This window comes from Mustela putorius, unplaced genomic scaffold (assembly GCF_011764305.1).
Source record: "Mustela putorius furo isolate JIRA1106 unplaced genomic scaffold, ASM1176430v1.1 tig00003834_pilon_pilon_pilon, whole genome shotgun sequence".
Classification (NCBI taxonomy): domain Eukaryota; kingdom Metazoa; phylum Chordata; class Mammalia; order Carnivora; family Mustelidae; genus Mustela; species Mustela putorius.
Genome location: NW_025421987.1, coordinates 125678293 through 125702504, shown reverse-complemented (window position 1 = coordinate 125702504; position 24212 = coordinate 125678293). Strand labels below are relative to the sequence as shown.

The window sequence follows — 24212 nt, the reverse complement described above, 5'->3', positions numbered from 1 at the left end:
GGTCAGGTTTCTTACCCGAATATCTTTTGGATGTTCCCCTTCAGCTATCCTAACCATCCAGAGAAACTTGTTAATGTCATCACCAGAATAGCCAATAACTCCTCCAAAAATAACCAAAACATAATCTACATCCAGACTTCTCATGATTTTATAGGCTGCTGATTCATTTGAAGACATAGCTTTTCCCACCTATAGAAAAATGAGAATATGTACACTAAAAATAAAAATGAATGAATATCGGACAGAATGTACCTCAAGTGTTCGAATTACATGGAATTCTTTTCTAAGAGATGATTTGCTATGAATTCAACAAATTTACCAAGTTCTATAAGCACCTCACTTACTACAACCAATTTATAGCAGGAATGTCAACATCTGAATATATGTTCTAATATTGTGCTAATAAATAAGTAAGCTTCATGGAATTAATATTTTAATATAAAAGCAGGCAAGCTTAAAAGAAATACAATTTCACCTAACTTCAAGGCCAAGGATGACCAGCAATCTAGCTGATACAAATATATTCTTCTTCTCAGTCTACCAGATGACTAGCTACAATGCTAACACAAATAGAACTCATTTGCTTAACATCCATTATCTATTTAAAATCTTTAAAGAACAGAGAGGTGATTATCTTAATTTATGCAAATTACTTATTTAATAGAGTGAACATAATTTACATGGCCATAAAATTGCAATACATTTGGCTTTACATACTTGCAAATAATTTTAATTTAAAAATGGAAAATACAAGTTAAACAGTATTTAAATTTCAGATTTTGCCTGATTTTCCAGTGAGCTACATTTATCATGCGATGTGCCAGAAATCAGCCTATTTTCTGAATGATATTTAAGTAGGTAAATACCATTCTTAAAACCAAAGTATATAAGCATACCCTGCATTTACTTTATTGAATAAATGAGTGAAATATTATTTTGAGAATTCAGCAGAGTACTTTTACGCACATTTTCCCTACTCAAACACAAAGTGAAGCTTGACTGTGAAATATAAAGATTTAGCAAAATATACAGCAAAATATAAAGACTGTGAATTATAAAGATTTATAATTTTTAATCTTTTGCTTATCAAATTCTTACCAGTGCTATGTGGCTGTTATTCCAGGTGTTATTATCCACCAAAGTAGTTCTATTAGCCATTCCAGCTATCTGATAGCCATAATCCCACCAAGACATCACTCGGGCATGTTCATCTGTATTTTGCCTTAGCCAAAAGTAAGCTTCTCTAAAATCATCTAAGATATTCCTGGTGCTGAAAAGAATCACAATATTCTTTTAAATAAGATCTTAAATGTGAAGACAATCACTTAAAATCTTGAGGTGCTAAGTAAGCCATTATATAATTTCACATTTTAAAATCCTCAACAACGAGGGCGGGGGATCCATTAAGAGCTAGACCAGTGCTTTTTAAACTGTAATATGCACACAAATTACTTGGCTAGCTTAAAAAAAAAAAAAAAAAAAGATTCTGGTGTACTAGTTCTGGGGTGGAAATGTCCATAGGGAGGTAAAAAAAAAACATGGTGGATTCAAATGCAGAGTCTCACAAACCCCATTCTATCTTTGAATTCTATCTTTTGAGATAGAAAAAAAGGATAGGTTAAAAAAAAAATCCCTTTATAGCCAAGTTATTTTCTTTTTCTTTTTTTATTTGAAAAAGAGAGAGTGAGAGAGCACAAGCAGAGGGAAAGGCATCGGGAGAGGGAGAAACAGACTTCCCACTGAGCAGGGAGCCCAACCCGATGCTGGGCTCACTCCCAGGATCCCAGGATCATAACAAAAGCTGCAGGCAGATGCTTAACTGACTGAGCCACCCAGGTGCTCTGCCAATTTACTTTCTTACCCATCATGATTATAGGACGCCAGGACCACACTTGGACTGGAGTAGGCATTGCTTGTGACCCAGGTACAGTGGACTGCAAACATCATTAATAGCATCAGCATCAACATGGTGACAATGCTTTTTATATTAGGACCTAATCCTTCTTCAGTTTTTTCCTGTTCAGTTACATGTTTCCTCACTTTACCTGCCTGAACATAGAAAAACTGATTAGACTAATAATTTGACTTGTGTCATTAAGGCATTCAGGGAAAATGTTGAGAGAATGTTAAATCAATTTAATTCACTGAGAAGGAAAATGTATAACCATCAGATAGTCTTGTGTGAGTGATATAATGTTTTCTAAAAATTATCAAGGTAGATTTTAAAGTCAAAAGTGAATGAGAAGGATTTCTGGGACTATACCCAATTCAGGAGCTGATCACAAAGTAAAATACCTCTAGTATAAAGCTTTTGAACCCAGGTGCCCTTAAATACAAAGGGGAAAAAAACAAAACAAAGACAAAAGAGATAACTGGTTATTTTGGCCTCATTCTGGCAACCTTTTCTTTTAAAATCTGAATTTATCATCCTGAAAATGGCAATGTCCACCTATAATTTAGACTTATAGTAATTTTAGCACAGGAAAAATCTGCATTATTGTAATCTTCCAATTACCAAAGCCTCAAAATAACAGGCTTGTTATTTGGTTAAGATTACAATCCTGTTAAGATTACATTTTTGCAAACAACAAAATCCCAAAGGAGTCAGATTGCAAAGCCAGTTTAAAAAAAAACACAAAACATAACCACCGCAAAAGCAGAATGTGCTTTATTAACACAAATCCGCATGAATTCTATTGGACCTATAATAAGGAAAGAAAGAACTTCAAAGTTAATACTTATACTGGGAAGTTTCATTCCTTTTTGGTATTTAAAAACCTAGTGAATACTCAAATAGTGAAGGTTAACATGGTCCCTGGACAAGGATGACATGCAAATTGAAACGTTCCATATTTTTTCATAAAAGGTTCTTTTTTGCCACTCTCATGGAAATAAGTAACATGGGACTAAACAAAAAACAAAACAAAACAAAACAAAACAAATAAACAAACAAAAAGACAAGTGCCCTTACAAGTTGTTTCTACACCTGCACCAAATATAATCCTGCTGTTACGTGAAAGGTACGTGAAAGGTTAAAAGTAAATTACATTATACTGGACAGCCATCTGTTACTAACAAACTAGAGGCTTTTTTTTTTTTTTTTTTTTTAAAGAGAACAAGATAGAGTATGTGTACATACTTGTGCAAGCTGGGGGCATGAGGCAGGGGCTAGAGGGAGAGAGAATCTTAAGCGGGCTTCATGCTTAGTGTGGAGACTGATGGAGGGCTCTATCTCACAACCCAAGCCAAAATCAAGAGTCAGACATTTAACCAATTGAGTCACCCAGGTGCTCAAGAGGCTTCTTCTTCTTTTTTTTTTTCTCTAAAGTTATTTATTCCCTTTATTTTACTTTTCAATCAAACAAATATTTAAAAAGTTGACACTGAATATGGACCTAAAGAATTAATGCTTGTACACATCATTTTGGAAGGGTTTATAGTGCTAAATTTTGTGTAACTAAGGAGAGCAGAATGTTTTACTCTCAAAAGTGGAGGGGTTTCAGATAAAACCTGACCAATTACGAAAAGAGAATTCCTTCTCTGATTACATTGTATTTTCTTCTTCTAAGCTAAAAGACCAAAAGACCAAACAGGACCCAAATAGTGACACAAATAGTAGAGACCAATTAGAAATTTCACAGGTTGTCTAAATCCTTATTTAATCATTTTTTTAAATATGTATAGTTCTTGCCATTGTAGAAAAATAAAGCACATAAAAATTTTATTTATTTATTTTTATTTTTTATTTTTATTATTTTATTTATTTGACAGAGAGAAATCACAAGCAGTCGGAGAGGCAGGCAGAGAGAGAGAGACGGAAGCAGGCTCCCCGCCGAGCAGAGAGCCCGATGCGGGACTCGATCCCAGGACCCTGAGATCATGACCCGAGCTGAAGGCAGCGGCCTAACCCACTGAGCCACCCAGGCGCCCCAAGCACATAAAAATTTTAAAGCCCTTATATTTAGATTCCCACCTTATCATACAAATTTCCTGGGTTTCTTTTATCATCCTCATCACTGCTGTCTTCCACAGGTGGGTTTTCCCTTTTCATGTCATCCCCCAAATAGTGCTCAAACACATTCGAGAAGGCAATTGCAGATAGCATACAGACGACCGGAGTCAAAGTCAGCATCAAACGCACCATCACTCCAGCAAAATAGACAGCACTGATTGCATACAGAGCAACTGCAAAGACAAGTTCTCTTATAACACTTCAGAAAATGTCTACAGAAAACTGAACTCAGTATTTAACACTACATTATAAACCAAAGCTAAAAAGAAACAAATATCTCATAAAGAGCTAACTGTTTTTAAATTGATAATACAGACCAATTGATTTAATAGTCATACTCAGAAATTATAAGGCAACTTGACTAAACACTACGTATCAACAGTTTTAGGTTAATGTATCATGATTCAAATTTAATTATTATGGGAAAGATGACAATTTAGTATTTGTCAATAGCATCACATATTTGAAAATCCATAGCTAAGAGATGAAAACATATTTGGTGAATTAGATTATTAGGCACAGTAAGTTTACAAAAACAAATAATCTATAAAAAGCCAATGCAAGTATCTGGCATAAAGCCTGCTTTAAAGTAGGAATGAGATGAAAATAATATAATTTATTAACCAAAGGAGGAACTTACAAAGTTACTGCCAAGATACTTAAAAAAAAATCTTTTTCTGAAAATAGTTTTTAACAGTCAAAGCTTTCTAGATAATGTGCTAACCACAGGGAAGCCTCCACCAATTCTGGCTAAAGACTGTATGACTTTCAATGGTCATCAGAGCTCTTATATCATTTGAAACTAAATTTTTTTCTAACCATAGATTTTATTATACTGTATTTGTAAGTGTACAGCTTATTGAATTTTTAACATATGTGCACACCTATGTAATTACTATCCATATCAAAATATAGAACATTTGTGTATCTCCCTTAGAAGGAACCCACATGCCTCTTCCCAGTTAATAGCTGTCCTTCCTCCTCCCTATAAAAAAAGGTAATCACTATTTGAACTTCTAAAGCACTAATTCGTTTTTCTTTATTCTTGAACTTCTTGAAATTATATAAAAAAGTTCTTTTTGTACTAGTTTATTTACCCATGCTATTCTTTTATTAAATGTTGTCATATATTACACTGTACATCAGAAATTATTTATCTATTCTACTGCTGATAATCTTTGGAATGTTTCTAATTAGGGGCTATAATGGACTATAATGGATAAAGTTGCTATGCACATTCTTAAACGTGTCCTTTGTTGGATATACACACTTACTTCTCTTGGATATATACCTGGGACTGGGACTGCTGACTAATAAGGGGGGAAAATGTTTAAACTTAAGTTCTTCTGAGTGACAGAATATTAATAAGACCTTATCCAAAGTCACTGATCTATATAAACAGGACAAAAATTAATGTCATCCTTGGTCATAACTCATGCAAGTGCTATTTTTCTCTCCTGACTTTACTCTGGAATAGTAACCTGAGTGTCACTCATGGTTCAAACATCATACTTGTACAAGTTCAAGTGTGTACGTTACAAATCTTTATAAAGTTTCAGATTTAAACAGATACTTCTTGTGATGATTTATTCATGTAAAGGGCTTTAGTTTCTGCTTATTTTGTCTACTTATATCTTGAAGGTCAAATTTTAAACATCTGGCTTTAAAATAGTTTGAAAATACCACCTTCTTAGTTGGAAATAAATTTATCAGTGAAAAGGATGTTAACTTAAAAGTGATTCCTACTCCATTACAAAACGACTTTACACTGAAATTTGGACAATGGATGCTGCTGTGAACTTCCTCCTACTTAAACATATCTAATTCAGAAAATAAAGACTATGTTGTCAAAAGAGTTATAATTTCCAATTCTCAGTCACATACTATAAGTAACATTAATCTCTCAGAAAACATACTCAGTTAAATGAAAATTTTATGTAACTGCTCTAAGTTAATTTAAAGTACTTTGATGAGTATATATAAAACAAACAAACTGAATTTTTCTTCACAAAACACTTCCACAAAATGAGAGGAAATTTATCTTGAATATGCATAGACTCAAGCAAAGAAAAATAAAACTTTAAAGTGATAATCTCAATAAAGAAAGTAATTGTTCCAAATCAAAGTATTTATTAAAAATCTCTTACCAAATACTCTTTCATCGTTGATATTTTTAATGCAGAACCATAGGCCTGCTGGGAAGGTACACACAAGAATATGTAGATCAAAGAAGAAAGATACCCAAGTCGTAGGTTGATGTTCAGACACTGATGCAATAATTGGAATGTGTATTTTTGCATACCTGGCATTTAAAAAGTTAATATTGTTTAAAATTAAATAAAACAGGAGTCTCTTTTAGATGAAGAAATTTCCTTTGACTGTAAATATGGTTCCTATCACCCATCCCTTCTTGCTTAAAAGTATATTCCAATGTAACCTACAGATGGAAATAAATCTGGTCCACACTGGTGAACCAAAAACCAATATGCCCCTCCTAAAATTGGAAGACTTATCTAAAAGCCAGTTATAGAAGTGCTGGCTCTGACTTTTAATACAAAAGCTTTGTTCAAATAGGAAATTTCTGCAGTTTTGATTAGCATTTCCTACGTTTGTTATCAACAAGTTTCATATCTTTTAGACTTATTACTAGCAGAAATACCTTATCCTGTAAGATACTGTATTACCACAATACCTTTCTTAACAAGATGGCACAAAAGCAGGTGAGGGAAACCAAAAGGAGAGAAGAAATTGTTCCTGAAATACCCTGAGGTTCCAAAATAGTCAATTAAATAAGAAAGACTTAAAAAATTTGACCTAATTATTTAACCTAATAAGAATAACTGTCTATGACCAGGGTTCTTCCTCAAACTTTTTGGTGATCCACAGGCTGATCTCTTGAAATATGTGTCTAAATGCTAGCTTCAGTCATTTATACATAAACCGCTTATACTCTTAATTAGACCTGGGCATGAGCCTTTTTGGTATCACACCAAGCAGGCCCAATCAGTAAGTTGTTTATTGGCAGGTTTACTGGGCCACATAGGGAGTAACAAAGAAGAAAAACAGTGGGAAGAGGCAAGAGAGATAAACTGTCATCAACAGATTACATTCTTATCGTCAGGAAAACATTTAGGGACAAAAGTTTTATTGAACTAGTTGTCTCATTTAAAACTAAAATTTTTAATCATTTCATTTTACAGTAGCACTCTTTAAAAATGCACAATATCCTCTAATGTATTTGATAGACTAAAAATATCAAGGAACTTAGATAATGTGGCATTAGAAAAACTACAGAAAAACTATGTGTTTATAACACAGAACCTTACGAATTAAAAATTAAGTACTACTAAAAGACAGAATGGTTAAAAATCAATTATTAAAAGGGCACAAATGTTACCTGCAGTGTTTTGACAAAGAGAACTAAAATAAGGAGCTGACCATGTAGAACAGAAAGGTATGACTTACATGTATCATACTACAGGTGCACTCTAAACAGAAATTTTAAACAAAGATAAATTCCAAAGGATGATTCAACATTTATTAAACTAGCATATGCTAGGTACTTCAGAAATGTTGCCCAAGTACTGACAGAGATACTATAATGTAGCAACAGAGGAAAAAGGTATTTTAAAATAATATTAGGACAAATAACTTATCTGCACTTACCCAGTGTCCCACAATGAGTAAAACCTGCCACTCCATGGTGCAATGTAACCTTGGAAGGAAAAATGTAGAGGAAATCAATCTGCCTTTTTATTGTTTATGTTAACTGACTGTTATGGAACTAATGTAAATTACTATTAAAAGAATTTCAGTTTTCTTTTGTAGGTGACAACATATTTCATACACCTGGCAGTCAGATAAAGTAAGGTTAGTAATCACATTAAAACAAGTATCTATGGAGATCACATTTCCAGAGAAATACAAGTTGACAGATAAAATTATAGGAAGTTTTCCCATTCTTCTTTAAACTTCCAGTTCACTAGTAAAATAAAGCTAAGACATTAAGATAACATTTGATAATTTACAAAGGGGAAAGATGTCTAAATTATCTAATCCAGTATGCCAAATTTAAATAAAGTGCAAAAATGATTTTAAACATTCTTGCCTTCACTCTTGCCAATTAATCCTTGATTCTGAGCTAGGCTAGTATATTAATTTGACCTTTAGAGAGTAATCTGATTTGTTTCCAGACACTATTGAAGTCAGGATTAGAAAGTCAGTTGGAATCTAGACGCAGATGGAAACTGATTTGGTTGAGTGTTTAAAAGTTGGAAAGAGAAAGAGTGTATGCATACAGAGTAGGGCAAGCTTATCGTAGGTAACTATGGAAACTGAATTTTATATACTTTGGGGCTATTCAACTATCAAGAGAAGGATGCTTGAAAGTATATTTATTTGGGACTGAAAAACTAAAATTAAGATACGGTTAAAAAAAATATCACAATTTGTAGTGCTATTCAGATTTTAGAGCCTCTGATTATTATTTTCATATTGTTTGTAAGGAATACAACCACAGTATTTAACCTAGTAGGATAAAAAGAAAATGTACCAAATTTGTAAAATAATTACCTTTTTGAATAATCTAAAGACAAGATTCACAATCTACAGGTGATGACACCTACCTGTATAAGTCAAATAGATGACACTAAGGAACACAGCACCTGCAGCTAGTGACACACCCAAAAAGAAAAGGGTCTGGAACTCTTGTTTTGTTAATCGGTCTCTCAGATACTGCAAGAAAGCATAAGCTTGCAGCAATGCAAACACACCTAATTAAAGAAAAGGGCAATATAAATAATCAATAAAGTACTTTTCCAAAGATACTTAAAAAGGTTAATTTAAAGAGCTTCTTCGAATACCCTGTACCAAACCTATCAAAGACTAGTGATTTCATCTAACCAACATTTCCTTTGTCAAAGAAATTACCATATATTTTTAAAAATGATCAGAATCCCCACATATGGACCAGATATGAAAAAATCTCATTTCAATAACTACATCCTATTTATCACATTATATTCTTCCCTTGTCCCATATTTTAGTGATCTGTTTTCTGGTTTCTAGGGATAAAAAAAGTAGAACTGTCATTACAAGAAGAGACCTAAGATTTACTCAAGGATACAAATGACTTGTATCAGGAGAATCCTGATAGTTACTCTTTATGATTGAGTGATAGGATGTGATCTTAGTTACACACTTATATAAGACTCTAAATTATTGACTATAAGGGTGAATGCTAAATTAGAGCAGTAACAGCAAAAAGTATTTTTTGTTAAAATATACCAAACATGATACAAAAGCACTAGGTGTAAAACTAGAAGACATGAGAGAATCCCAAATCCATATGGCATACTGATTTTTCTTTTAAAAATTTGTTTTTTAGAATTTTAACCATTTTAGAATGAATAAGGATAATCAAAGATTTAAACTTTAGAAAATATAATAACCCATATAACAAACATAATATAAACAAAAATATAATAACCCATACAACTGAAGTTTTTAGGTGACTGTGTATCTTTATACACATTACTCAAAACTGGATATACATTTCTCGCATATAAAATCACTTGGTAATTTTATAATATCAAATTAGAAATGTAAGTAAAAGTATTCATAAAGTGCTATGTAATAGTAAGGTGCGAGTTCTTAACTTTTTTGTGGGGCGAGTTCAAGATTCTAACTTAGAATCTGATAGTAGTTATGGAATACCATATCAGAGTTATATATACTAATATAAAATGCTACAAATAAAATTACTACCTGCAGACTTCCTGTGGGTGTCATGGATCTTGTGTTAAGAATCTCTGTTAAAGTTTTATTCAAAGGTCTCCCATTATCTTGTTAATTGTGATCTAGACTAATAATGGCAAAATAGTCTACTCATATGGAAAGGAATTGTATTATTTCATAATCAATATAAAAGCCATTAATTTCAGTTAGTAGATAAAATATTTTAGGGAGATGAAAGGGACATAAAAATAAAATGTTCCATCTAAATTTGCTGAAATGCAGAAACTCAGTGTACAGATACACTGTTTAATATTTGCTTAATCCAAGCGTATGTTATTTAGTGTTTGCAAATAACATGGATTGTGTAAAAAGGAATATTTTCCCTTTTCAAAACAACAGTAGCTGGGAAAATGGGCACATTTGGGAACACAGTATCAGAAAGTAAAAAAAAAAAAAAAAAAAAAAAAAAAAAAAAAGCTAAGACTTCATATTTTATAGCGGCAATGTTTTAAAACCAGTAAGATGAAAATTAAAAACAAAAATGAAAATAACAATTCCCTTGAAGATTGGCTGGTTACGCATTCATATATTCTTTAGAAAAAGAAAAACAGATATTTTTTCATACCAGCAGCTGCCATGTGTTCACTTGTCCTGATTGGCTGGAATCCCACAAAGGGTATCTGCATGGATAATATTAAACCCACAATGTAGAAAGTGCTATATGCTATAAAGACAAAATAGGAAACAAGGATAATTTACTACTACCATTAAGTACTTCAAACATAAATGTATACAAATAGCTCATATTTTTAGCAAAGTTTTAATGAACCTTATTTTAAGAACAGAATCTTGAAATGACTGCTCTATTTGATATATAATTGCTAGTTAACTGCATATTATAAATCATGAAAATTCTTTCTACCAATCTTTAAAGTACTTTTCTTTGCAAAATATCATTTAGAACAGTTTAGGAGACTGGTGCTGCTTTCCTTTTCCTAAAATGGAATCAAGTTTTCAATCTATCAATAATAACTGACATACCTCAGAAGCTATATAACTAATTAAAAGCTATTCCTACTGGCATTACTCTGAAGCATGACCTAAAGAATACTGATCCTCATCATATACAAGTAGCTGCTATCATCTCAAAACTCTCAAGTTTTCCACATCCTTTTTATAGTCTAACACTTTGTACAGTACCTCTCAGTGAGAAACAAAAAAACCCTCCCATGTCTGTCCACTAAGTTTTCTGTCATAGAAGAAGAAAAGGACTAAGTATATAAAAGTCAAGCCATTGAACAGACTAGTTTCTGAATTTACTAGGGTCTAATAAAGGAAAACCATTTGCTCTTGGCATTGAGCATACTATAATATTCTTGGCTTATATCAACATAAATGTAGGGAAATGGGGAGGGATTAGAATTTGTATAATAACTTGTTTTGCATTTAGGTGTTCGCAGATCACTATTTTGATTAAGTTCATTACAGAGAAGTTAGAATTGGGAATCATTATAATCGGAAGTTATTTAGAAATGAAGATAAAACCCAATTGAAGTAAGTCAATATGAAAATTATTCTATTTATAATGGAAGCTTATTTACATCATTTTATGAAACATAGTCCATAGCTCTTGGCAAATAAACTATTCTATTAGGAAAAAAGACTGCAGGTGTAGTTCGGAAGAGAACTGTTAAAAGTGTATCCAAATTCTACACTATTCAGCATTCAGCATACACTTCTCTTTCCTCCAATTTAGCTGAGAAAGAATGTTTACTTGGTTTCAAAAGAAACCCATTTATGGAAGGTAAACCATGGGCTAATGGTTCAGATGTTAAGCTGTCTCCCAATCTGTATGATAAGAGATGACTATAGTGTTAGGAAAAGGTAAGAAGCTCAAGTACATTTAATAGGAAGGACCAGTGTATGTGAAAAAAGTTTCCAATACGCTCAAGATAATGGAGAACTGGTTGTCTAGAGGAGACTACAAAAGTAGTCCACCTAATAATGCACATTCCAGGGATATTAATGATGGAAGGAATTACCCTCAGTGAGGTACCTGAACACAAATGCACAAAAGGTAAGTGAACCAGAATTTCTATATTAAGTGACTTAAACTGTCAATCAATTTGGTTAATGGGATTTCTAGTATCAGCATGTTTCTTTTTTTAAATTTTTATTTATTTATTTGTTTGTTTTTTATCAGCATGTTTCTATCAGTGCTGTGTATAGGCCATGGCAGAGTCACTGGGGCAGAATCAGAAAAAAATGGTAATAAGTGATCTTGATCTTGAACAACTACTTAAAAAATTTTCAATTTTCTCACTACAGAATGAGGGGTATGGACAAAAAGATTTGTCGATCACCCCTACCCAACAATAATAACCTAAGATTCTATGACCAACAGGCCTTTTATTAGACACTTACTACTGAGAAATCAAACCTTAGACAAATACTGAACACACAAAGGCACAACTAGAAAGGCCAGGCCTGGGAAAACCTTATGTCATTTACATATTTTAATTATAGTTAAGTCTACTTATGTCCGAATAACATCTTCACCTCTTAGGCTAGACTTCTCTTTCTTATAAACACTAATGAACACTGAATGTTTTAATACTATCACAGAATCTGGATTAAATATGATAAATGGCACATGATGAATAAAAAAATAAAATCTTTTTAAAAAACTTGAGGTGATATTTATGTACAATCATTTAAAAGTGAGTATTTTAGAGGTATTTAGTACATACACAAACGGCTCTCTAGTCCCAAAATGTTCTCATCACCCCCCAAAAAACCCCCACACTCATTAAGCAGGTGCTCCCCATTCCCCCTATCCCAGTGCAGATAAACACAAATCTTCATTTGTCTCTATGGTTTTAATTTGCAGGGTAGTATGTTTTTTGTTTTAGGAACAAAAAAAAAAGTAGAAAGCCCATTTACTTCTTTAAGTCACATTTTCCAGAAATAATTACTAAAAGGTATGGTGAGCACACATAAACATATCCAAATTCATACTCTCTCTCTTCAAACTGGACTATTACTATGCTTGGCAATGTAAAAGCATAAGCAACCTCATGCTTGGGAACTATCCAAGTTTCCTCTCAGGGATCTGCTCAAGTTCATTTCCAGACTTTTCAAAAAGAAGAATAAACCTCATAATAGTCTCAACTCAGTGGTTTTATGCAAATCCACAGACACTGTCATTGGTAAAGAAAAAAAACTCTTCATATAGATACAAGATACACTAGAATTCAAGCTATTTAATAAGAGTGATGGAGTTGTTCAAGAAAAAGAACCTCAATCTCAGAAAACATCAAAAGACCAGGTGGGACTTTTATTTGTATCACTTTGTAAACATTGGTTAATGCCAAATAAAACTGAATAAATAGAAGGAGATAAGTTCAACAATATTTTGCCTTTGAATGCCTTTATCTATATTAGATATGCACCAGTGATACAAAGCTGGTAAATGATATATACAATAATCCAAAGAGCAGCATTTTCTAAGAGAACTGGATTCATGTTTTCTCTATTTTTGTATTTGTTGGATCACTAATCCTGTGATGTTTACATAGTGGGATATATGTTCCTCCTCACAGAATTTTTTATTAAAAAGACAAGTACTTCCATTAAAAAAAAGTCAGGATTACTTGCCAGGTAATATAAAATATCACAAACTCAAATTGTTTAATATTGTCCTTCTCCTTGGCTCTGTAAAATTAAATACACATTTCTGTACCTCATTTTAAGTTCCATTTACAAAGCCATGTTTTAAGACATAGAAGAACTAGATATACTTCGGTAGAAAGAAATACTGAAGTGACTCTCAATTCTTAAAAATAAATAAAATTTTCACTAAAGTGAAAACATATTTTGTTGCTTTGTACAATAGATACTTTGTACAATAGCATCTAACACTGTGTTTAAAAATTACCTAATTAGTTCATTAAAATATAAAACTTTATGTCATTATGGTCAAGGCATTCTATATTAAGATCAACTCCATCCTCTAAGAGTTAGGTATCTAATTGGGAAAATCAGAGATGTACATAACTATAATACAATGAAGCACATCAATGAAAAAACCCTGGCTCTATAAAAACTTCAAGGAGGGAGAGACCCCTTCTTGCCATCAGCAGTGAAAAGACAGTGGACACCATCTCTATCATCCTCTAATGTTCTTAGAAGACCACAACAACACAAACCCACAGATAGCAATCATTCCCCACTAATTCTTCCCATGAACTTTCTAAGGAAACTTGTCCAAATAACTTACTATCCATATCTATCACAACTTTCTATCCACCCATGCTAATCTACTTCTCTTACCCTTCGAACCAGAAGAACAAAGCATACCATCAAAGTAGTGAACTCTAAGAAAATGCACAATGCCAATAATGTTGTAAATCATTTATTACATCATGAAAATGTTACCACACTGCCATCCTGTGGAAGCACAGTTACTGGCATTCACTACTGCATATGATATTCCCAATGTGCTCGAAGAATTCCAGAAAAAATGGTCATTAGGTCATAGGTCAAACTATTCTGTTTGATTATTTCCAGTCAAAGAAAATCTCTCTGACTTGGGTCAAATGCTAATCTTTTAAACAGAGCCTAAAAATCTTTTACTGTTAAAATACTTTATTCTTTATCTAAGGGTATGTATGGGATAGGGACAAAATTATATAGAAAACTACTTAAGGCACACAGATGAGTTGTTCTATCAAACAAAGGTACTGAAACTTCTGATTCAAGCTCCATTAAAATTTTAAGTTTTCAAGAAGACCCTGTTGTTCCCCAACTAACCTTTAAGTACCATCTCCCTAACAAAGCAAAGACTTAAGTCAATGGTACTCTTTAGACTTATAAAATACTGTTGTACTTCCTTTTATTTAAAGTTGGAAAAGCTTTCGTGAATATTGGATTTCCAATAACTATGATCCACCATTAAATCACCTTAGCATTTCTGAGTTCCCTCATTTCCTGTTTGATATTTAATGGAAAGGTCTAACTAAATATTCCTTTGCCATTCTGCTTCTCTCTCAACCAAAACAGTATTAACCAAAAGAAACACCATGGGGAAATATTTGAGAATCCAACCAATTTTGCTTTATTAACAAATATGATTAAAGCACTATAAAACTATTGAAGCCTTTTAATAAAGATATTTTATTACTTAATTACTGTGAATCCTGGGTAAATAAGCAGGATGAAGAATGGTAAGAAACTTACGAGATACGAATTAAAGCTCAGAACTGAAAAAAAAACATAAAAATATGAATTCTTAATGATGAACAGACATATATAATAAGGAAAATAATTTCTCTTTTCCAAAGATGCTGCTCATCATTAATTATGTAGAGAATGGATCTTTGTAGTTGTTTTTCTTTCTTTTTTTTTTTTTTAAGATTTTATTTATTTGCGATAGAGACAGACATTAGAGATTGAGAGAGTGAGTGAGAGCACCAGCGGAGCCAGGAGAGAGAGGGAGAGGGAAGAGCAGGCTCCCAACTGAGCAGGGAGCCTGACATGGGGCTTGATCCCAGGACCCTGCAATTAATGACCTGAACTGAAGGCAGAAGCTTAACTGACTGAACCACTCAGGCGCCCCGAGAATGAACCTTTGAAACAGATACTTTATAAGAATGATTTGCAAAAAGCAGCAATGACTTGTTCAAAACACTTGACAGAGAGACACCCAATATAACTTTTAAGAATAGCATATGTATTTCATACTGATACCTAAAATAACACCAAGGATAGTACAGGAGAAAATAAACAAACATATATCTGAATTTGAGTTTTATTTCTGTCATGTGAAAACATTACTCATTTAACTTCTGCCAATGGTTAATAAGTTCCCTAAGTACATTAAAATATAAAGTGTGTGTTTAAAGACTATATGAAGAACTCATGAAATATATATAATTTTTACATAAAAGTATCAGATAATGTTCCTAGATAAATAATTAACTCCTTTAAAGCTAAGATTAGTTACTAAACTTAATATGCAAAGAAGCAGTAATAGACAAATATCAGTAACCTTAATTCACTCATAAACTAAGTAAAATAAAGAATTTAAACCATGCAGATTCAATGTTATTACTAAAAAACTAAGCAATTTAAGTTCTTCTTAATGTAGCTTTTCATAATGTCAATTACTATCACTAACTAGGTTTCTAAATTTATTTAACTAATATGACTAAGACTCTGTAAATTTATACTACACAAACAAAAATTTTCTGGACTATGAAACAAAATTCAGTAAGAACAGATCCTTAAAGGAAATCTAGTATCTATTCTTCTAGATAAGAGTATGAAATGATTTACTGCTTCCGTACAGTTTGTAGAATATGAACATTTATTGTTTCTATTCACTGAAGAAACTTTTTGGATTAAGCTAATAATTACAGCTAAATCATAGGTAAGACTCTTGTTCTATATATCCTAGGTCTTAAAACAAGAAGACAGTAAAAGACTAATCCTTTGAAAACTAAATAATGAGTCATGTTAACAATATGGATGGCAGAAGCATCTTCAAGTGCACATGTAGGTATAAAATTTTCCCCCCAAATAAACTTTAAAGTACCCACTGAGAAAGTTGTAAAAGGAATCCTTAAGTATTATATACTAGTCTAAGAAGAATTTTCCCATTTCTTTCCTCCAATAATTAGTTTCAATGCCTAGTACAGGACAGTCATCTGGAAAACTCACTTTATGGAACTAATATTGCAATTTCTAACTTTAAAATGAAAACTTCATATAAAAATTTAGGGGGATGGGGCAATTATGATAGTCCCTATTTGTCTGTCTGCTCTTGGCTTATGTTCCCTTGAAGGTACAATAAAGAAGAGAGGCAAATCAATTAATGCAAGATAAAAAAAATCACTGATAAATTGAACATTCTAGATAGCATGGGAAAATTATGCTTTAGTGTTATATGGACATATTCAATCCTTATAAAAATCTATTTATAGGCTATAAATGTAATCTTTCATGTGGTAAAAATTTATCAGCCACAAATATAAAAATGTATAACCTTTTATTATTTCAATATCTCAGATCTAAACTATCAAAATGATTTTAGTTTATTTATATACTGAATCCCTTTTAGGAGTCATTTTGTAATAAGTTACTATTTAGAGTAGGTTTTTAAAGACATTCTATTACCTATAACTGAGTATCAGCACAAAAGGCAAGGATACCACCTTGCTATTTAGCATTTCTAGCCCATAAAATGGTATTGGCAATTAAAAAAAATACATTTCTGTATAAGAAATATAATTCTTATGTTGTTTTTCAAATTCTCAGCTGATTTAGAAACATCATTTTAGAAAAAGCTATTCTTTGTTAGGTATAATTTTTTTCTTTTCTGGGTTTTCATTTATTTAACTGTAAAATGAAGGTAACTCTGATTTCTTGGGAAAATTACTTTGCAAGACAATAGATGTTATGTGCAAGACGAGGAATGTCACTTCTCTTCTATTTCATCAATTACCCTCATGCATCTACCTCAGTATGCTATTGCCCTGTAGTTTTTGTTAATTCACAATACTCCTAATTCCTCTTTCCAGCAGACAACCCAAGGCTTTAGAATGGGAAATGTTAATAAAGGTAAGTATTAGTACAAATAACAAAGAGTCAATATCATAAATTCTTCACCTATTAAACTTCATATGAACAAATGGGAGGTGTTTCTGATCTCAAGCCAACAAAATTAAAGCCTGTCATAGTGTTTTTCAAAGGACATTACCAAAACAAAGAATTCTACATATTTAAAAAAATAAAATTGGTAGTCTTTCCTATAGCAGACATCAGCTTTATTTTTAACAAGAACGCATTCAGGAGCAGAGATAGAAAAGTATATTTGTGTCTAAGTAGAAATTAATGGATGGCAGCTAAATCTATGGGCAGAAATAATAGATGATCAACAGATAGCATCTAAAATTGGAAAATAAAAATCAAGAAATAGGAGTTTCAAGTTGTGCTGCTATGTTTTATAAGAAATATATACTTGGTCTTGATCCAATGCTCCTGGCACAGAGCCCCAAAACACCTGGAATTTCCTCAGTGATGAGAATGATTAAGGTGTTTTTTATTATGTTACTGGATGACTTTTGCATCTCACCTAAGAATAAAGGCTGGCTGTCAAAGGGAACCAACCACATCATTAGTGGATCAGAATTTCAATCCCAACCCCTTGACCTCCAGGTATGGGTGAAAGGTTAAAGAGTAAATTCAAATGGCCAATGGTTTAATCAATCATGACTATGTAATGAAGCCTCCATAAAACTTCAAAAGGACAGGGTTCTAAAAACTTCAGGTTGAATAAGTGGAGATCTGGGGAAAGTGGAATGCCTGGCATTCCCCATACCTGGCCCAATACATCTCTTCCATCTGGCTGTTCCTGAATTACGTCCTTTTATAATAAATCTGCAATCTTATAATTACCCTGGTAAATTAATCAAACCATGGAGGGGATCATGGGAACCTATGATTTACAGCCATATGGTCAAAAGCACAAGTAACAACCTGGACTTGTGACTGGCATATAAAGCAGAGTGGCTAGTCTTGTGGGACTAAACCCTTAACCTGTGACATCTGACGCTACCTAAGGATAGATAGTATCAGAATTGAGTTGAGTGTTATGATATTCAGCTAGTATCAGAGAACTGTTTGATGGTGTGGGAAAACCACCCCCACATGTTGGACTGATGACCAGAATCCTGAGAAGCTTATTAGTGGTAAAAACCCAAAGAAACAACTGAAAGAACTGAAAGTGGTTGTCTCAACTTAAGAATTTAGGGAGTGAGCCAATTAAAGAAAACGTGGAAAAACCCCTGATTTTGCTTATAAGCTTTGTAGTAATATTTGACTTTCTCAGTTACATACAATATTATCTTAAATTTTAAAATTATAAATAAAAATAAGCATACCACTCTATTAATGTGTTTTAGTTGCTATTTGGTATTTTATCTAACACACCAATGTTATTTCTCTGTTATTTTTCTCATAATCAGAAATAGCTGTAGTGGAAGTGTATTTACACTTAAAAAAAAAAAAAATCTTTAGATAGCCTCAGTCTTTATAATCACCTCTCAGCCTCTGGAACTCTTTCTTCCTGTCTAGTTATTCCTTCATAAATTTAAATATCAAGAGCAGAGGCAAACACTTAAATAGCACTTTTCATTTAATCTTAAAATTCTGCAAAGTGGGAATCATTATCTCCATTTGTTTGCGTGAGGACATTAAAGCATAAAGAAATTAAGTAACCTGCCCGAAGTTGTACCACTAGTAAGTGACTAGACCAGGAATTGAATCCTGTTAATTTGGCTTTGCAGTTCATACTCTTACCCTGATACGGCACCTCTCATTTATAGTTACACCATCACAAACTCTCTGTAAGTCTGTTTCCCATATTATTTCCTCCTCTCAAGATCAAGATTTACCTCTAAAACTTTCAGAAGGACATAGTCAATTAGAAAGCCTAACAGGGTTAAGACTTTCCTGAAACTCAAAAGTTAAAACTCCTCATTTCCATTTTGTTCATATGCTAGAATTACTCTGTAATAATGAAATTATGCTGTATAATATAAGCTCCCTAGAAAAGGACCATCTTTTGATCATCTGTGCATCTTAATGGCTAGCACAAAACTTAGTATCTATTAAACATTTAATTCTCTAGTGAACCAATTTGCTTACATTTCCTAGGGTAAAATTAGACAAACTAAATTCTAGTGCTTCCAGCTTTTGTATCCTAGAATTTTTACATGCAATTTTTCTTTTAAGTTCTTCTGTTATTTAGCGTATGCTTTGTTTATATATGCCAAGTATAATATGATGCCTAAAATTTATGGTTCTACCATTTTTGGTTTTACTTTTTATTTTATTTTTTAAAGATTTTATTTATTTGCAGAGAGAGAGAGCACAACCAGGGGGAATGGGAGGCAGAGGGAGAAGCAGACCCCATGCAAGGAGCCTGATATAGGACTCGATCCCAGGACCCAGGGATCATGACCCAATGAAGTGAGCCACCGGGCTTCCCTGGTTTTACTTTTTAATCAAAGAAATCGAGGGGGGAAAAAAAAATTGAGGGGGGGGGCACCTGGGTGGCTCAGACGGTTAAGCATCTGCTTTTGGCTTGGGTCATGGTCTTGGGGTCCTGGGATCAAGTCCCGCATCAGGCTCCCTGCTCAGTGGGGAGCCTGCTTCTTGTCCCTCTGCCTGCTGCTCCCTCTGCTTGTGCTCTGTCAAATAAATAAAGTCTTTAAAAAAATTTTTTTTGTTGTTTTGTTTTTTAAAAGTAAGCCCTATCCCTAATACGGGGCTTGAATTCACGACCCCGAGGTCAAGAGTTACACGCTCCATGGAACGAGCCAGCCAGGCGCCCTTCTGGTTTTAATTTTAATGAACTCAGTAGCAGGATTACCTTTCTTCACTCAAAAACTCTACAATCCTAGAATAATTTGTTCAGAACTAAAGTATGTAGTATGTCTATAATACTTAACTCATTATAAGATGATTCCACCAGTAAATATTACCATAAAAATACACTGTGGATATAAAAAGTAATTCTGTTACAAAAAATGTGACTGTTATTCTCCTTACCCAAATGACTTCACTAAAACAGACAGTAAACAAACTCCTCAGTGACATTTAAAAAATCATTTATCAATACTAAGAAATTAATTCCTTCCTTCTCCTTAAATTATTAGTCTAATAAGACCCTTATAAACCAACAGAGATAAAATTCACATTTCTATAAATGAAAGAGCAAGTCTCATTTATTATGACTTTAGTACATGTTCATTAGAGAAAATCTGGAATCAGAGAAAAGTATGAAGAAAAAAATATCAGTAGTAGTCCTGGCTGTCTGTCTACTTTTTATTAACATTTTCTTATATCATTAAATACCAATTTTAATGGTACCATAATATTTCATATATGGCAACACTATAATTTAAGTGTAATTTAAATGCCCACTAGAGAAATTAAAGTTTCTCTTGTGGGCATTTAAACTATTATCACGATAATAACATCATAGTGAACACCCCTAAATATGTCTCCATATCTTTAGTAATTTCTTTGATAAAAAGTGTAATAAATTTTTACAAAGTTTAAATAATTTTACATCTCATTAGCATTATGTGATACCTGCAAACCAGTCTTTCTATAAATGCAAAATAAGATGTGGGTGTTCTTTTTTCTTGTTAAACCATCACAATCCTACTTGTAACAGAGTTTTGTATAATTCACATTCCAATATAGCTACATATACCAAGTCCAAAATATTTCTTAACAAAATAAATTTAACTTTATACAACAATTCTTCCCCACCCAAATTTCAAGTAGTAGAGGCTTTTCTTTTCCCTTACCTACCCAGTCCACTCCATTCCTGTGCCACACCTGCCCTATACAACCATATTATCTTCCATGTGCTCCCCTTTCCACATGTGAACAAACTTGAGTTTTTCCTGGCTTACCAACATATTCTAAAGACATATGGAAAAAATTTACTGAAAGGGAAAACCATTTTTCATAATTATTTCAAACGATTCATTTTTTACTTCATTTAATTTGATACTGAGAACCCAATCAAATGTATGGTTATGAGTTTGCCATTTGTCAATCATTATTTCTTTATCCAAATGTTTCTGCTCACAAGGAGAGAGAATACAAAGAATGTTATGTGGTAAAATGAGAGGACAACTTGTGTATATACTTTATGATGCTTTCCTATTTTTCAGGATCATTAGGTTAAATTGAACTTAAATCTTGATACATTCAGGATAAAGAAAGAATTGATTGTTCCATACCAATACTTTCCATCCATTTTGAAGTAAACTATGAAAGAGCATAAAACTCACCTAATATACTCTTAGTTATATGAATGGAATAGGCGATTAAGGAATAAGGAAGGTGAGGTACAGAGTTTGAATATCATCAAGTTATCTGAGGCGTTCACTAATCTAACTTCACACACATACATAGTATCCCCAAACTACTATATTTTTCATCCCCCTGAAAAGAAGAAATATTTTCAAGAGCCAACTAAAGCAGTATTAATTGTGTACTTACTTTTGTAAAGTTACCAGAGAAATCCTATCCATCAAATACAAGATCATTTCTTAATTCTCACCCTTAGTTAGTTCCTAGAGCTAACACTCAAGGGAAGTTGGGACAATGCTCCTGTTTAAAACTTTTATATGGTAACTCTATGATTAAGTTTTTAATCATGCCAAACTACTGTTTTTTCCTTTAATTAAGTAAATAAATTTTTATCTTTGTGCTACTGCTTACCAACAGCATTCCCATAATGGAATTGTATTATTTTACTAGGACACTGGGTTCAGACCACAACTTTTCTGATTAATTCTACATATAAAAGTTCTGTCTGTCATAGAAAATGAGCCCGAAGATATGAGACAACATCTACTAAGCATCTTATTCAGAAGACATGTTTTAAACCCCAGAGAGAAAATAAAGTTCATAGAAAAAAGGTTTGGTCTATGCTACTATCTGAATCAGTGTGTCCCCCAACCAAATTCTTAAGTTTAAAACTAATGCCCAAGATGATGGTATTACGAGGTAGCTTTTGGGAGGTAATAAAGGTACTGTGGGCTCCATGGAATAGTACCCTTTTAAAAGTGGTCCAGAGAACTAGCTCAGCCTTTCTACCATGTAAGGACAAAGCAAAAAGGTACCAAGTATGAACCAGGAAAGGAGCCCTCACTAGAATGTGACCCTTCTGGTACCTTAATCTTGGGACTTCCCAGTCTCCAGAACTGTGAGAAATTTCTGTTGTTTGTATGTCACCTAGCCTGTAGTATTTTGTTTCAGCATCCCAAATGAACTAATACTGCCATATATTATACAGAAAGGGCTTTCAAAAATTTATAAAACTTTTTATTTTGAGGATGTTTAATCTCATAGTGACTAAGTCAAATTTGAATAATATGTATATGTAAATGATTTCATTATAGAATGCCCATTCCCACCCCCCAAAAAAAGGCTGGGCTAACTAATATTAAATTTAGTATGTGTAGACTAATTTCTACAAAAAACAAAAGAAAAACTCAAGGAAAAGTTGGTAGCAATGCACCTGGGTAAAAATGCTGACCCACCTTATCAATACAAAAAAGGCAAAAAAAAAAAAACCACAAAAACCCACCAAATAATTTTTACCTTCTTATGGGTAATATGGCCAAACAGAAATAGCTGTTCAATGAAAAGAATGTATATGAAACATCTCTTAGAAGCCGAAATTTCAAAGTCAAATCACTTACCTATGTACACTCTCTTGCTATATCTCTGCATCAGTAACAACACAAATACATGCAGTGGAATAAGGTTGATAATAAACACATAGCCACCCCAAGCAGAGACCTAGGAGTTAAGAAATGCAAAGTTAAATAATTTAAGATGTTTGCTTCAAAAAATAGGTAAGTTTTATTTGTCATGACAATCTAAATATATAAAGAAGAGACAAATACGATTCTTAACAATTTTGAGATATGCTTAAAATATTTATATAACTTAAAAAAACCTTTTTCTACTTATTTTTATTGATTATTAAAATAACACAATCCCATAAATCCAACATGGTATTCTATGTTCACTGGAGAAATTAAATAAGAACACTATTTGGTCAAATTAAATAAGAACACTAAGAACACTGTAATTTGTCAATCGGTAGTAAAAAGTCTTTTTCATGAGGGTAAAGATTCTTTGGATATAGATCATAAATTTTTAAAAGAAAAAAAAAGGATCTTACTTCCCCCATTTTGATAATTACATTGCAAGAAGCTTGACTGAGAATAAGAACAATCAATGTTAGCACCAGCCAACAAGCGAATTACAAGGAACACTCAGATAATCTGGATATGTTTTGAGATACTCAAAATAAAAGTGCTACCTCGAGTAGAAATTACTTCCTACTAATGGATTACAAATCAAGATTCCATTTTAATATTTAGCATATATCATAAAATCAGAATACTCTATTTAATCAGAATAACTGAGTATGTTCTGGTCTAATTTTTTGTTTTTTAAAGTAAGCTATGTGTGGAAAGTGGGGCTTGAACTCCACGACCCTGAGATCAAGAGTCACATGCTCTACCGAGTCAGCCAGCCATCCCTGTTCTGGTCTAAATTAATAAAGATTCTAAAGATAAGGTTTATTCTCAACCAAGAGTATTACTTTTCTGAGTACATTCAATAGGCAATAAGCTCTTGTCAAGATAAAAATTTTAGGTGTGCACTAATAATTAAAAGCTTAGAGGAACCATTTTACCAAGTCACATTAGAAGAAATGTTAACATATATATTGTAACAATGCTACCCTTGTCTAAAATGTTTCAGGACCACTTGTAATGAACTACCCACCTTCAGTGTATAATGCATATAGGAATACCAGTTTAGTGCTTCAGTCCCATACTATTTCGCACCAAAAACAATG

General features: G+C 32.7%; 1 protein-coding gene and 1 non-coding gene across 2 annotated transcripts in view; one reads left to right on the top strand and one right to left on the bottom strand.

Moving 5' to 3' along the window:
• The window catches only part of STT3B (STT3 oligosaccharyltransferase complex catalytic subunit B), a 96222-nt gene that overhangs the window by 9640 nt on the left and 62370 nt on the right, over positions 1-24212 (bottom strand). Inside the window, exons 5-13 of the mRNA XM_004754304.3 lie at positions 23041-23140; positions 10374-10472; positions 8638-8784; positions 7679-7727; positions 6160-6314; positions 3974-4185; positions 1862-2049; positions 1099-1270; positions 16-189 (exon numbers count right to left, since the gene is read on the bottom strand). Coding sequence (XP_004754361.1) covers positions 16-189; positions 1099-1270; positions 1862-2049; positions 3974-4185; positions 6160-6314; positions 7679-7727; positions 8638-8784; positions 10374-10472; positions 23041-23140 — 1296 coding nt within the window. The remainder of the gene's footprint in view (positions 1-15; positions 190-1098; positions 1271-1861; positions 2050-3973; positions 4186-6159; positions 6315-7678; positions 7728-8637; positions 8785-10373; positions 10473-23040; positions 23141-24212) is intronic.
• On the top strand, positions 2756-2857 carry LOC123394626. Its single transcript, XR_006609379.1, has one exon. It is a non-coding gene; the product is annotated as a U6 spliceosomal RNA (small nuclear RNA).